The 13,456-nt window shown below is 51.9% G+C and overlaps 1 protein-coding gene and 1 long non-coding RNA gene across 6 annotated transcripts in view; one reads left to right on the top strand and one right to left on the bottom strand.

Annotated features, from left to right (window-relative positions):
- The window catches only part of KIRREL3 (kirre like nephrin family adhesion molecule 3), a 366,532-nt gene extending 361,658 nt beyond the window's left edge, over positions 1-4,874 (bottom strand). For 2 of the 3 annotated variants that reach the window (XM_088178057.1, XM_088178058.1), the window contains exon 1: positions 4,750-4,874. In XM_088178057.1, the coding sequence (XP_088034183.1) occupies positions 4,750-4,810 (61 nt within the window). In that variant the 5' untranslated portion in view covers positions 4,811-4,874. The remainder of the gene's footprint in view (positions 1-4,749) is intronic. The other variant, XM_088178059.1, reaches the window with a different exon arrangement.
- On the top strand, positions 4,726-12,231 carry LOC148221336 (uncharacterized). Of its 3 annotated transcripts, none has more exons than XR_015808224.1 (4): positions 4,726-4,789; positions 5,714-5,912; positions 6,851-6,933; positions 10,567-12,231. It is a non-coding gene; the product is annotated as an uncharacterized LOC148221336 (long non-coding RNA). The 3 variants fall into 3 exon arrangements; XR_015808226.1 differs by having other exon boundaries at positions 10,538-12,231; XR_015808225.1 differs by having other exon boundaries at positions 5,711-5,912.
- The last annotated feature ends 1,225 nt before the right edge of the window (positions 12,232-13,456 follow it).

Here is a 13,456-nt window from a genome sequence, read left to right as displayed (position 1 = left end):
TGTCACTCTCTTTGGCCAGAGGTAGCTCTCAATGAAGCCAAAGGAAAGACTCGTATTGCTCCTGAACAGAAGATAAATTAGGGCCTTCAGCAATTGTTGGTATAAATTTGCTGGGCTTTAAAGTAAATAAATAAATAAATAGAAGCTGTTTAATCCTACTGTAAAGATTCTGGAAGTGATGTAAAGCCAATTCTCCAGCAGCATTTCCATAAAGCCCCCTGCACCCAGCGTGCTGAGGAGCTGAGAGCGCTGTACAAACTCGCAAAGCCGATCATTAAATCAGAGCTTTGGAGCAGCCACACTCTCCATCACAGGCTGCTCACAGGAAGAAAACAGTTTATTCAAAGCCCTTGATCCTCAGCCAACTCACAACCTAAGGGGCACATTGGCCTCTCCCCCCTTTATTTACAGCTACAAAAGAAAGAAGAGCACGGAGCTTTTTTATCCCAACGTTTGCAGTCCGACTACAGAGCGGCTGGAGCTGGTGACACGCGGTGCTGGGAACCTGTCAGGGATTTCTAGGCACGTTCAGACTCCAGTTGGTGTCCCCTAAACCAACAGGAAAGCACAGAAATAATCGACATCAGCCCGAGATGTGCTGTGCATAAACTGCCTGGGCACCTCTGCCTAACCTTGGAAGGGGGAGGCTGGTGGGGATGCAGCTTTAGCTCCAAGGAGGAACTTCTGCCCGCCTCCCCTCCCCTCTGGCACAGGGCACCTGAGCAAAACCACAGGTCCTCCCTCCTGTGCTTTTCCGAGAGCTGAAACCTTGCAAAAAACCTGATTTGAGCAAAGTCATTGGTGGTCCTCACGTGGCTCTCACTGCAGGAGGTGCAGATGGGAGATGAGAAACCTAAATTGTGTTAAAACAGGCACTGGAGGAGGCAATTCTGCACCATCCCTTTGGGACAGCACAGACTGGACAACACCAGTTTTAACTTGAGGCTTATTTCAGTTTCCTTCCCATGCAGCTCAGTTGTGAATGCACTGCCCCTGCCAAGGCTGCACTTTTCCACCAGCAGCACCTCACAAAGCACTTTCCAAACCATCTCTGTCTTCTACTCAACCATTTTCAGTTCACAGAACCACCCCTGAGGTGCAGCCTCTTGGACTTCAGCAGCTCTTCCTCACCATCATTTTAAAGCTTCCACTCCTTGCACATCCCGAACAGCTCCCAGTGCTGACACTGGGTTTAGAGAACAGCCCAGCACCCTTCCCTTGGAAAGCTGCCCTGCTCTCCACATGGCCAGAAGAATTAACATGGAAGAGGGACCACAACCACAGATTTCCAGGCTTTTCATTAACAGACTCGTGGTTGTCAGAGACAGAATCTCCCCAAGTGCCCCAGCTCTTACACACACACTCCCAGCACCTCAAACCTTTTATTTTTCCTCCCCATCACCCACTAACTGCCCCCAAGGTGTGGAAATCCTCATCTCTTGGTCCTAGCCAGTGTTGAAGGGTGGAATTGGCCTGGTTTCTCTCATCAGCATAATTTTACCCTTCTCCACCTGGGGGCTGCTGCTGAGCCAGTGGGAAGTTGAGCCACTGCTGCTGATAATGGGCCCCTCTGACAGAAGATTGTAAAGCATTTGCTTCCAGGGAGGAACCAAGTGAACTGTGAAGGAGAAAAACATACCCTGCAACACCCAGAGAACTCGGTATTCATCACCCCGAGGGAAAGCAAACATGCCTTTGGAAAGAGAGCCCCAGACAGGCAGAAATCTTCCCATCCAAGGTAAATTTAAGATGCTGCCAAATCCATCTAGTACAGGCCGGTGAGGGAAGGAGGTGGCTGTAGGTGCATCTTCAGTGGTGCTCCTCTCCCCAGCTCTCACACTTCCCCAGTTGTTTCCAGCCTCCCCCAGTTTGGCTGGCACTGGAGCAGGGGAGGGACAGGTGAATTATTCCCCAGGGAGAAGCAGAGGCAGGCAGATTCATGGCAGCAGCAATTCCTTCCCACCAAAGGTACCACACATGCCATTGTAATGGATAATCCCAATTGTGCTGGGACTTTCCCTCCCGTCCACCAGAGCCCTGACAGCTTTGAGGGGGTGGAAGTGTGAGTGGTACCAGGGAAAAAGCAGCCCTGGAGCACTGACCTATCAACTCTCAGAGCCAGCACAGGCTGCTTTGGAACATTTGCAAGGGGGAAATACAGAGGATGCTCCAGGGAAGGCAGTTTGTCCTGCCCAGGTGCCCTGGGGCAGGGAACTGTGGGACAGATCCTTCTCCCTCCCAGACACAGCACAGCCCCAGACAGGAGCAAAAAGCAGCTTCCTCCTCCTGCAAGCTCCACTGGAAGCCCAAGTTCCAGCCTGCACGGGCTGCAGGAACAGCAGGATGTCAGGATATCACCGGGATGCCCATGAAATACAAACCCAAGGGCACAGGTGTGCAAATCCCGTGATGGAAAATGTCCTTTTGGAGAGGGTTGGGATAAGGAGATTTTTTTTTTTAAAGTAGTGTCCAAACCAGAGATCCCAAGTAGGGTTTTCAGCAGGGGTGATCCTTCCAGCCCTGCTGCCCTTGGCTCCGGGGAATTTAATTATGGCAAATCCCTTCAAGCCACTTTGGCAAGAAAACACAGCCCTGATTGCCCCTTGCCCACAAAACGGAGCTCCTGAAACTCCTGAAGGGCAGAGCCAAGTGGTTTTAGTTGTCCTTTGAAGTGAGTTTTGGACCACCAGCTCCTCCAGAGCAAGGCAGGGCTGTCCCATGTGTGCCCACACAGCATCCCACACACCTTAGGGACACCTTTGTCACAGCCAGTGAGTGCCACCGCACCTGGACACGCCACAGCAGCTGCTCGAGGGGAGGCAAACACAACACGTGCTGGAAAATCAGCTTCAGCACCTCCATCCAGGCCTTTCCTCCCCCACAGCAGCGTGTGGCTGAAGGAATCCTGTGCATTAAATCCTCTTAGGGATCCTCTGCACGGTTTCACCCCAAAGGGAAGAGCCACGGTGCTGCTGACAGCGCCTTTGTGGTGTGCGGAGAGCAGCAACTCCACAGCAACGCTCCTGGCTCATCCTGTGGGAGAAAACGGCCGAAAAAACGCTCTGCAAGGCACTCTCTGTGCCTCCTAAGCCGGCATGAATAAGCAGGTACCAGATGCACGATCCTGCTGGAAGAGGCAGGAGACAAATCAGCTGAGCTCAGGCAGCAGAGCCGAGGAGCCGCCGTGGCTTCCCAACACGAGCGCTATTAAAAAGTGCATTAACCCACATTAAAATCATGGCTGCAGAAGGAAGGAGAGGGGGGAGAAGCCAACAAATCCCGGCTGGATCCCGCTCACAAACTTCTCCAGCCCCGCTAGCAAAGTGCCATTTGACCTGCAGGGACTGACAGGACCTGTGGGAGCAGGGAGGGATGCGGGAAGGCCGGGAGCAGCTTCCAAATTGCTGCTGTGCCCGGCCCCGCCGCTGCCCTGCTGTACCAGGGAGAGTTCAGATTTGTTCAGCCAGAAACCCACACGGAGGACACAGTGGGTTTCTTTTGTGCAGCAGCAAAGGCAAATGCAAACACAGCTTTCTCCCCGAAGGAGTATTAGTACAAGCAGAGAGTGAGGGGAAGAGAAAAGGGGAAGGGAGGACAGTGTCTGAGCCCAACATCGCATCCGAGCGCAGCAAAAGAAGAGGGAAAGATAACCAAGAGCACAGACACCACAAACACGGCGTCCCTGCTCGGGGAATAGGGTGAAACCCAGCGTATGGTGGGGGATGTTCAGCACTAATGTCTGGCTGAGCAAAAAACCAGCTGCCCGTGGAGAAGCACTGCTCTCTCCAAAAGTTTTATCCTTCATTTAATCAACAGATGGACTAGCTGCGTGGGTTTGGGGTTTTTTTATCCCTTTTTTCTTTTTTTTTCCCAAGCATCCCCAAGCCGTACCCTCACAAAAGCTGGCGTGGGGACCACGGCGGTGTGACACAGATGGGATTTGACACCGGCGTCGGGAGGGGATGAGCAGCACAGAGGCGAAGCCGGGGTCTGGCTGCAGCTCAGCGTCCTCCACAGGTGACAGATAGTCCAGGGAGCAGGCACACAGCAGCGTGTCACATACAGCTTCTCAAAACGCACCCACTTCCCAAATCCTTTTTTTTTAATTTCTTTTTTTTTTTTTTTTTTTTTTTTTTTTTTTGCGTGGGAATCAAGCAGGTTGTAAAGTTGCGGGGTGAATTGCTGCGGATTCCCACGCTGCTGGCCTCGCTGTGGGGCGGTGGGATGGGGTTGTGGGATGGGGCGGTGACACCCCCGCCGGGTGCCCACCTCCCCCGGGCCGCCTGCCTCGGAGCCAACTCTCCTTCCTCGCACCCCCCCGGCGCAAATCTCTCCCCACGCCGGCTCCGCAGCCGCAGGCTCCGGTGCCCGGGCTGGAGCCGCTGCCGCCACCGAAGCGGAGCATCCATCGCCCTCCTGCACCGGGGGAAGCGCCGGGCGGCGATGGGGGCGAGGGCGAGCGCCGGGGGGGCTGCTGCTCAACCAAGCCGTGTTTACACACAAACACGATCCAATTAACCAAGCTGGAACAGAAAGCGCTCATTTGCATACTAAAGATTTCCCCCTTATTTTTAAAGCCGAGAAAGGTAAAGCTGCCTCGGCGGGGATGCGGGGAAAACTCTGCAATCCTCCCTCTCTCCCCCGCAAAAAAAAAAAAAAAAACCCCGAACCGGGGACCCCCCCCCCAACACCCCTCCCCAAAGCCGGGGCTCCTCCCGTCCGCCCCGCTCGGAAAGTGCGGGGTCCTACCGTGGCTGAGCAGGAGGGAGCCGAGCAGCAGGAGGAGGAGGTCAGCCTGGAAAGCGCTCATTCCTCAGGGTGGGCTCGGCGCCGGGCTCGGGGCTCCGCTGCCGCTGCCGGCGGGGGCTTCAGGCCGCCGCCCGCCGGCTCCGCTCCATCGCCGCCCCCCCAGCTCCTCCCCCGGCAGCGCTGCCTTCACTGGCGGAGCCTCGGCGGCGCAGCCCGGCTTTTGGAGCGGGGGGGGAGAGAAGGGGAGGGAGGCAAAGTGCCGGGGAAAGGGGGAGTAACTTGCGCGGGGAGGAAGGTTCGCGCATCGCCCCCTCCCCGGAGCTCTGCGCACCCACGGGGGGGGATAACGGGCAGGTGTTGGGGCTGCTCCTGCCTCCGGTGTGCGGGATGCTGACACCCCCTTAAAGCAGGAGCGCAAATACCTGCGCTGCTCTGCCCAAATTTGAGGTGTTGGGGGTCGCTGCCCATCAGTCACGGCACCCCCGGACCCCTCCTCACCTCCCTGCGGGGTGGCCTCTGCCTTCCCGGGGGAGCCAGAGAGGCACCCTGAAATACAGGGCAATACTCCCAAAATCCCGGCAAGAGAAGGGGAATAATGTGTTTACATTGTTGTCGCCCACCCCGGAGATAAATTATATCCAACAACCTCCCAAAAATCCAGAGGGAGCTGGAGATGGGGGGACCCCCTGAAACACCCCCAGAGCTGCACCCTCATTTCCTTGAGGAGGGGAGCAGCAGCTTTTCACACCTCCATAAAAACATATATTGGAGCTGGGGGTGAAAAAATAAAAATACCGCCTACCCTCAAATAAAGTTTTATTTGTAAAGGGGGGACCCTGGGCAAGCACTTCCTGCAGGATTGGCACAAGGGACAAAAGGGCCTTTTCTCTCCTTTAATCACCATTTTTATCCTTTTGGTTTTTTGGGGTTTTTTTACCTTCTTTTTTTCATTTTCACCCAGCAGGACTTTGGGTGGGGGCAGAGCCGAGGTGCCCAAAAATCCAACCCAAGCAACAGAATCCTTGCTGACCACTGCACTTCATGTGGCTGCTGTTGCCAGAGCCTCCCTCATCACCAGTCTGAGGGGCATGTGGGGATGGCTGAGACACTTATTAAACCAAAATGAGAAAGTAATTACAACTGTGGACTCTAATTACTGCAAGGTGAGTTTGAAAAAAAGGCTGCACAGCTCTCCCTGCTGTTCTGGGGCTTTGTGCTTACCTTGGTGGGCCCATGGCTAAATGATGGTTGAACCATAGCTACCAGCCCTGGTCTGGCTAAAAAAAGGGTAACTTTCCAAAATCCACTTGTGCTAACAAGCTAAACTGGTGCCAGGTGGTTAAACCTGGCTTAGGAGCAGCACTGAGCTGAGTTTTATTGATTGAAATGCAAGCACGGCACGCAGGCTCTGCTCCCAGTGCAGGGGGAGTCACCCTGCAAATAAAGAGCTTTTATTATTATTTTTAGCCTGCATCCCTAAGGAAATCGAGCTTATTTAGGTTTGTCCACGTGTGCTGGTTTGCCCATCCCTGCCTGCTTGTGGAGAAAGAGGTGCAAAAGTGGGGCTGGCTGCTTGGAGCTCTCCTATTCCTGCATTTTTCCACTCTAAGGGGTAGTGGCACTCTTGGAATGCATTTTCCACCAGGACATCACCTCCAGCCCTGGCAGGGATTCTGTACCTGCAGTGGTGTCCCCGTGCCTGGCATGGTACAGGTGGAGCATTTTTGGGTGTATTTTTTCTGGCAGCAGCACTGATTTAAATGTGCGTGGAATAAATTGCTCAGTGCCTGATTTCAGTGGGAATTAGATTTCTAAATAATTCCAAGGCTCTCCCTGTTGTGTTTCAGTTTATTCTGCAAAATGTTGTTTGCTTGCAGACGAGGGGTACTAATGTATATTAAGGCTGCTACACAAGTCAGGCTTTCCTGTGAAGCTTCAAAACACCATTAACATTTGCATGGCAATTTCTTCTTTTCCTTTCACAAAAAATATTGTTCCTTGCCTGCATCCAAAACAGTAGAATTTTAAACTTCCAGGAATCATGAATATTTTTGTCTCCTTTTTTTTTTTTTTTATTCTTCTTCTTCTTTCTACTTCCCAGTGAAAACATTTCAGCTGGAAAATTCTCATCATTGCAATACTGACCTTTGCAAAGGGCTTTAAATCCTTGAGTGGAAGTAGCAGGTAAGTGCGAAGTTTTATTAACTGATTACCTCTGTGCTTTCGACTACATTGGTAGTCAAATTTGATTTAGAGGACCTGGCTTGTAAAAAAAAAAAAAGAAAAAAAGAAAAAAAAATCAGCTTTCTGACATAATTTTGGCTTGCTGCAGCTTGAGCAGGGTCCTGCAAGATCAGCTCCCCTCCACCTGATTCAGGAGAGCAAATCGTGTGCAAACTGATTATTAGCTGCTCCTCTCGGATATCTCATTTAAATCTGCTCCGTGTTGTGGAAGGAAATGAATCATTCCAATTAAAAAGCTGAGAAAATCAGGGAGCTGGGGGGGGAGCAGCCTTTGGGGAGGAATATTAAGCTGGTGCTGAGCTGCTCTGCCCCAGCACTGGGACTGGGGTGCGTTTGGAGCTGGAAACCCCACGTGGGGTCCCTTTGCAGCCCCTGCTCCCACACCTGGGGTGGTGGGGCCATATCCACATCTCCCCATGGAATTTGGGGTCACACACCTGCCCTGGGCAGCATCCAAAGGCGAAGGGCACATGCTCAACCTCTCCCTTCCTTCTGAACATCAGCAGGGATAAAACAGGTAAATTCCTCTTCCTCTCCCCCTCCCTTTTTTTTTTTTTTTGTATTCCACATTGACAAGTGTAATAGATATGAAACACCACAACAATGAAAGCCCAGACTTTCTCTTGCTTTTGCCTCTCTTACTTCCAGGCTATTTACTGAGAAGTATTTACCGGGAAGTGCATGAAACAAAATGTTCTGAAATGCTGCAGCAAAATGGAGGGGGGGAAAAAAAAGAGAATAATATAAAACATGTAAGGAGCTTGATCAAAATGAAGCAATATTGACAGAAAATGGGGTTTTAAGCAGCAGGACAACAGCAACTCAGATGGATTTCATTCTTGTGGTATTACAACACTAAGCCAAGCACCTGGAAGAGAGAGAGAGAGGAAAATAATCACATTTCCCTGGTTTAGAAAATCTTTTCCTTGTCATTTAAAAATACACATGACAAGTGAAAGCTGTGCAGAGTCCTGCTGGAAAAACATGGAGCTGGGACTTGGAGGTTTTCCTTGCTCTTGCTTCAGAACTTCCCCCGTGGCTTTAAGGAAACACATCCCTTGTGCCTCAGTGTCCCCTCTGCAGAGCACTGCTCCCCTTCCTCACCTGCTCACAACACAAATCCTTCCAAGCATGGGCTGGCTCCTGATTAGAAAGCAAAAAAATTGGCTAGAGGAATGGAGGAAGGAGCAGCTGTCCCCCCAAATAACAGGAGTGAGGCACAGCCCTTGTCCCACGCTGCAGTTTTGGGGCTGAGAGTTCGTGGAGATATCCGGGATTTCCCTGGGGATGGCAGGATGCAGCAAAGCCACAGGCTGAGGTTTTAGGGGGATATTTGGGGCTGTGTTTTTCCTACCAGCAACCCAGGGGCATCAGGGCAGGAGGAGGATCTCCCAGGAGCTCACCACCTTCCTGGGCTGCCCTTGGAGAGGGCAGAAAACAGGGACCCCTTTTCCAGGCTGATCTCCCAGGTGGTCACCACCTCCTGCAATGCTCTTGGAGAGGGTAGAAAAGGAGGAGAAAAAAGAAAACCTTTTTGCTTGGCCGCAGGTAGGCACAGCTGCCACTGTTTTTCTCTGCAAGAGTGAAGGCAGCTGCCTCCCAAAATTCCCAAAATTCCCAGTTCTGCCTGCCCCTCTGCCCAGGACATGAGAGGAATTCGAGTGCTCCAGCCCTGGCGCTGCCTCACTCTCCAGAGCAACCCCAGCCAAGAAGTGCCAGTCCCCTGCCACATCTCCCACAGGATCCTCTTTGAAAACAACCCAGGGCAGGCCAGGGAAGCAGATCAGTGGGGAGAGCCTGGGCTCCTTTCCCTCCTCGCCTCCAGTTCCTCCCGGCTGTGTGGAAGCTGCCAAAGCCCCTCAGCTTGTGGCACTCGATGAAGCTCATGGGCAGGGCCTGGGAACAGCCACGGGATAGGAGGGAGAAGCTTTGAGGGCTAAAAAGAAAAAAGAAAAGAGCTCTGATGACATTTTGGGTTCAGGTGGGGAGGGCTTCCAACCCCAGGGGCACTGGCAGCAGGAAGGCTGGAGCTGGATGTCAGGAGCAGGGATGGAATCCAGACCTCTCCTGCTGCCTCACTGCTGCAGGCCATGCCATGGAGGCTCTGTCAAACCCCCCTGGAGCAAACCTGGGTGCAGGGACAGGCTGGGGAATGAGGGGCTGGAGAGCAACACCACGGGAAGGGAGCTGAGAGTGCTGGTGAGGGCAAGCTGGGCATAAGTCAGCAGTGCCCTGGCAGCCCAAAGGCCACCGTGGTGTCCTGGGGACATCAGGACATTGTCCTGCTCTGCTCTGGGCTGGGGCAGCCTCACCTCCAGTGCTGGGGGCACTTTGGATGCCACAACACAAGAAAGAGCTAAAGCTGTTAAAAAATCATCCAGAGGAGGGACATGGGGATGGGGAAGGGCCTGGAGGAGCCACAGGAGGAGCAGCTGAGGGCACTTGGTTTGTTCAGCTGGAGGAGATGAGGGCAGAGCTCAGGGACAGCTCCAGCCTCTGCTCCTGGGACAGGGACAGAACCAGGGAATGGCTGGAGCTGGGCCAGGGCAGGCTCAGGCTGGATTTAGGGAAAGGTTCTGCTTCCCCCAGAGGGTTCAGGCACTGCCCAGGCTCCCCAGGGAATGGGCACAGCCCCGAGGCTGCCAGAGCTCCAGGAGAGTTTGAACACCAGGGATGCTCGGGGGGGATTTGGGGGTGTCTGTGCAGGGCCAGGGGCTGCACTGGATGATCCTGGTGGGTCCCTCCAGCTCAGGAGATTCCATGATCTATGAATTCCTGCCGTGCTTCCCACACCCACCCTGCCCTGCTCACAGCCTCGGGCCATCCCAGACAGCGCTGGGGACCCCGACGGATCAAAGGCACAGAGGTGGCCAGAGCCCATCACTGACATGATTCTTGTTAGGCCCTTCCTAACTTCACCCACATCAGTCCCCCGGCCATTCCCTGGAGGCTTTTTGGCTGCCTTTCATGCGGGTCTTTTAATGCAAAGTTATTTTAATGCTGTGCTTTGCATTCCGCTGCTTCCCCTCTCCGCTGTCAGGGAAGGTGAAAGCAGCCGAGCTGGCCCTGCTGGGATGATGTGCAGGGATGGGCTGGGTGTGCCCTGCCTGCTCCTGGAAATTGGGATTTATGGGGCACCGCTGAGAGGTTGGTGGTCAGGAGGAATGGCTCCTGAGCCCCGGGGTGAAGCTCCACAGGATATTTCCTGGGATCAAGAGGGAATTGCCACCCTGCAAGAACTCCTTGCTGTGAGCAGACACAGGGAGCACCAGCCAGCCTTCGACATTCCCAGCTCCTGTTCCACTGCCCAGATGTGCCCAGATGTGTTTGGGGATTGTCTCAGTGCCTTGCTGGGGTTACAGGAGAATCGGGGGCAGATTTCACCCTCCACCACCTGCCCCGAGGTGGTTGGTGATATTCAGATATTCTGGGCAGATTGTTCCAATCCACTGGAAAACGACTAAAACTCTGGCTTAGGGTGTTGTTTGTATGTCTGAAGGTGACAAACACCGGGCTGCATTAGTGCTTTGCTATTTTATTGCAGAATTACCGTCTGATCCTGCCCTTTCCCAGGTCCCACGGAGCTCCACGGACGGTGCAGGGAGGGCGAGAGCTCCGCAGCTCCTCCCGTGGCTGCAGGAAAATGTGATGGGAAGGATGTGCTGAGGCTGCTGGACGCCGTCCTCATCACCAGTTATGCTTTTTAATTCTTGGCGATTTTTCATCCCCCAAACTCCCTCTGGAATTTGGCTTGGACTTTTTTTTGCTGAGGAGATAAAAACCAGTGCATTTGAAAATAATGAACGAGCTGCAAAGGGTTAAAGGGAGCATTTGTATAAAAACAATGAATCCCATTTTTGCTTGATTGGCACTTTAATTAGGCCCATGTCCTTTTGCTGCCACTGCAATCAGATTGGAGGAGAATGGGAAGCTTCCACACCGTTATATTTATCTCAAGATTACAAGATTTCCATTTTTTTTTCAATGCAAAGGGAGAAAAAAAAAAGAAAGGGAAAAAAAAAACCCTCTGCTACTTTATAAACGTGGCAAGGGAACGATATTATTTAGGGCTCGGTGAAAGTGTGGCTTCCTGATTGCAGCACAAGAATTAATCTTATTATGTTAACAAGGGATTGTTATGCTAAGGAGAAGAGGGAAGAAAAGTTCTGTCTCTCAAGTCTGCCAGGAACGAGGCTGGGACTGCGCAGGCTCCAGAGCCAGCTTTGAATTTAAGAGTTCCAGAGAAAAGAAGAAAGCCACAAGTCCTTGTGGTTTTTACAAGGCGATTTCCCTCGTTTCTCTCTCTCTGTTTTTAGGGGAGGCTGTAACTCCCGGGAATCTCCTGGGACTGGCTCCAGGTCTGGTAAATAAAGGTTCAGATGACACTGCCCCTACCTGAGCCCAGCACAGCCTGAAATCCCAAACCAGACCATGGATGAGGCCGGCCAGGTTTTACACCCACGTAAAAGACAGCCCTGAGCCCGTCAAAGAGGGGGAAATGGGAGTCTGGAGATTTCCAGTTCCTCATCTTCCAGGGAAATGTGTCTCTGTGGGAAAGAAGGGTCACTTTATCCACTGAAAAACAGGGGCAAAAATTGTTCTGCACTACTTTTGGTGCTTCCAGGTGTAAAAAGGGAAACCTCTGGGTAACCCTGAAGCTCCTTGTGGGAGTTCTGAACTCCCACATCTGCAGTTTTGGGAATACACATTCCCTAGCATGTCCTTCCTTCCTGGAATCCTTCCTGGGATCCTTCCTGAAATCCTTCCTGGGATCCTTCCTGGGATCCTTCCTGGGATCCTTCCTGAAATCCTTCCTGGGATCCTTCTTTCCTCCTTTCCTGGCAGGTTGTGTTACAGGGCCATGAGCTTGCAGTCAATGTTCAATATCCAGCCCCACTTTTTCCTCTCTTTTTTTTTCCCAGGAAACTTTCAGAGCCCGTGAGGACCGTGAGCATCTCTGAAAGCAAAAGTTGGCTGCAAAATTCCAGCGTGTCCCTGGGCTTTGCTCAAATCGAGGCAGAGGCATTTGTTGTGCACTGCAATAGTTTATTCTTCGAGCAGAGATAGAAACGATGCTGTTTGATTGAGGTGGCTAATTACACAGCTTGGAAAGTAAATTACAGCTATCAAATACCCCAGTGAATATTCCCTTACAAATAGGCAGAGAAGAAAATGAAATTTTTTGGGTTTGCTGGCAATTTGGAAATAAAAACATTGTCTCTGGTGGCGAATGTAAAACCAATCCCTTTCAAATTCTTCTGCAACTGCTAAATTCAAATGATGCTTTGTTGCAGACCAACCAGACAGTTCACTCTGATAGCTCTAAGCTACTTCTATTTTTTCTATTTTGAGGGTTTATGTTTCTTTGTGACTTTTGGAAACACTTGCCCTCTCTTTACCATCTAATCTTTTCAGTGAAAAATATTAATAGCAAGTTTAAAACCAGATAAAACTACCCGAGTGGAGTAAAAATGTTTATCATAGAGTAAACTGCTTGGCAGAAAAAGTTTAATAGGAAAAAACCCACCCTGAGCCATCCATCTTCTCAATTAGTAAATACACAAAAGTCTGAATTTCGTTCCCAGAGGCTGGAAAGATTTATAAGCAGGGATTAAAGTGAGGGGGATGTGGGGAAAAGCAGCAAAGGCGGTGATGGAGGCTGGGGGCTGAGCTGATCCATCTCCATCCCATCCCTGGCCCTCCCTGCTGGGATGAAAAGGCTCTTTGGATGCTGTTTAATTCCCCAGCCCCTCCCAGAAGATGCTGTTGATTGTTTTTCTGGGACCACGCCCCTTTATTTCACCTGCAGCCACAGGAACATGGATCTCCTGTTAAATACCAACCTCCTGGGCCAGGCTGCCAAGCTCTGCTTCCCCAAATCCTCCCCTCTGCCTGTGCTTTTGGGCTGCAGGACTGGAAGCCCAAACTTCCCATGCCTTGGTTTCCCCAAGAACGCAACAGGTGCCTGGATTGGAGAGTTAAGGAATGTTTTCCAGGCCTTTTTGCTGCAGAGCTCCTGCAGCAATGACTCCAATCTCCTGTTTGCCTCCCTGCTGAGCCTTCAGCCTCTCTATGAAAGCCAAGCATCTCTCTGGGTGTCTCTGCGTGCCTCTAAATTCCTGGGGCCTATTAGGACCAAAAAAAAAAAAAAAAAAAAATCAATTTTCTTGTCTTATCCTCTTTCCTGGCGTTTAGGAACAAACCCAAAGCCCACAGCAGTCCCCCCTTCCCAGGTTTCCAACATCCTCGTGAATCCCAAGGCAAAGCAGCACTTCAGGCACACTTTGGCATCTCCTAATTTGCCCCGTGCCACCCCTTTGTCCCCAGGGAGGTGTTTTGTTGTGTGCAAGCAGCACATGAGGTGCTCAGGGGGATTTGTTATCCCATTCCCGGGGGTACAGAGAGGGCTGGGGGTGGATGTGTGGGATTTGCAACCCCAAGGGACCTGGGGGCCTTTGGGGTC

The sequence above is a fragment of the Sturnus vulgaris genome, chromosome 23 (genome assembly GCF_052056855.1).
Source record: "Sturnus vulgaris isolate bStuVul1 chromosome 23, bStuVul1.hap1, whole genome shotgun sequence".
NCBI classification, from domain to species: Eukaryota; Metazoa; Chordata; class Aves; order Passeriformes; family Sturnidae; genus Sturnus; species Sturnus vulgaris.
The sequence above is the reverse complement of the archived record's forward strand: the minus strand, read 5'-3'. Positions and strand labels throughout refer to the sequence as shown.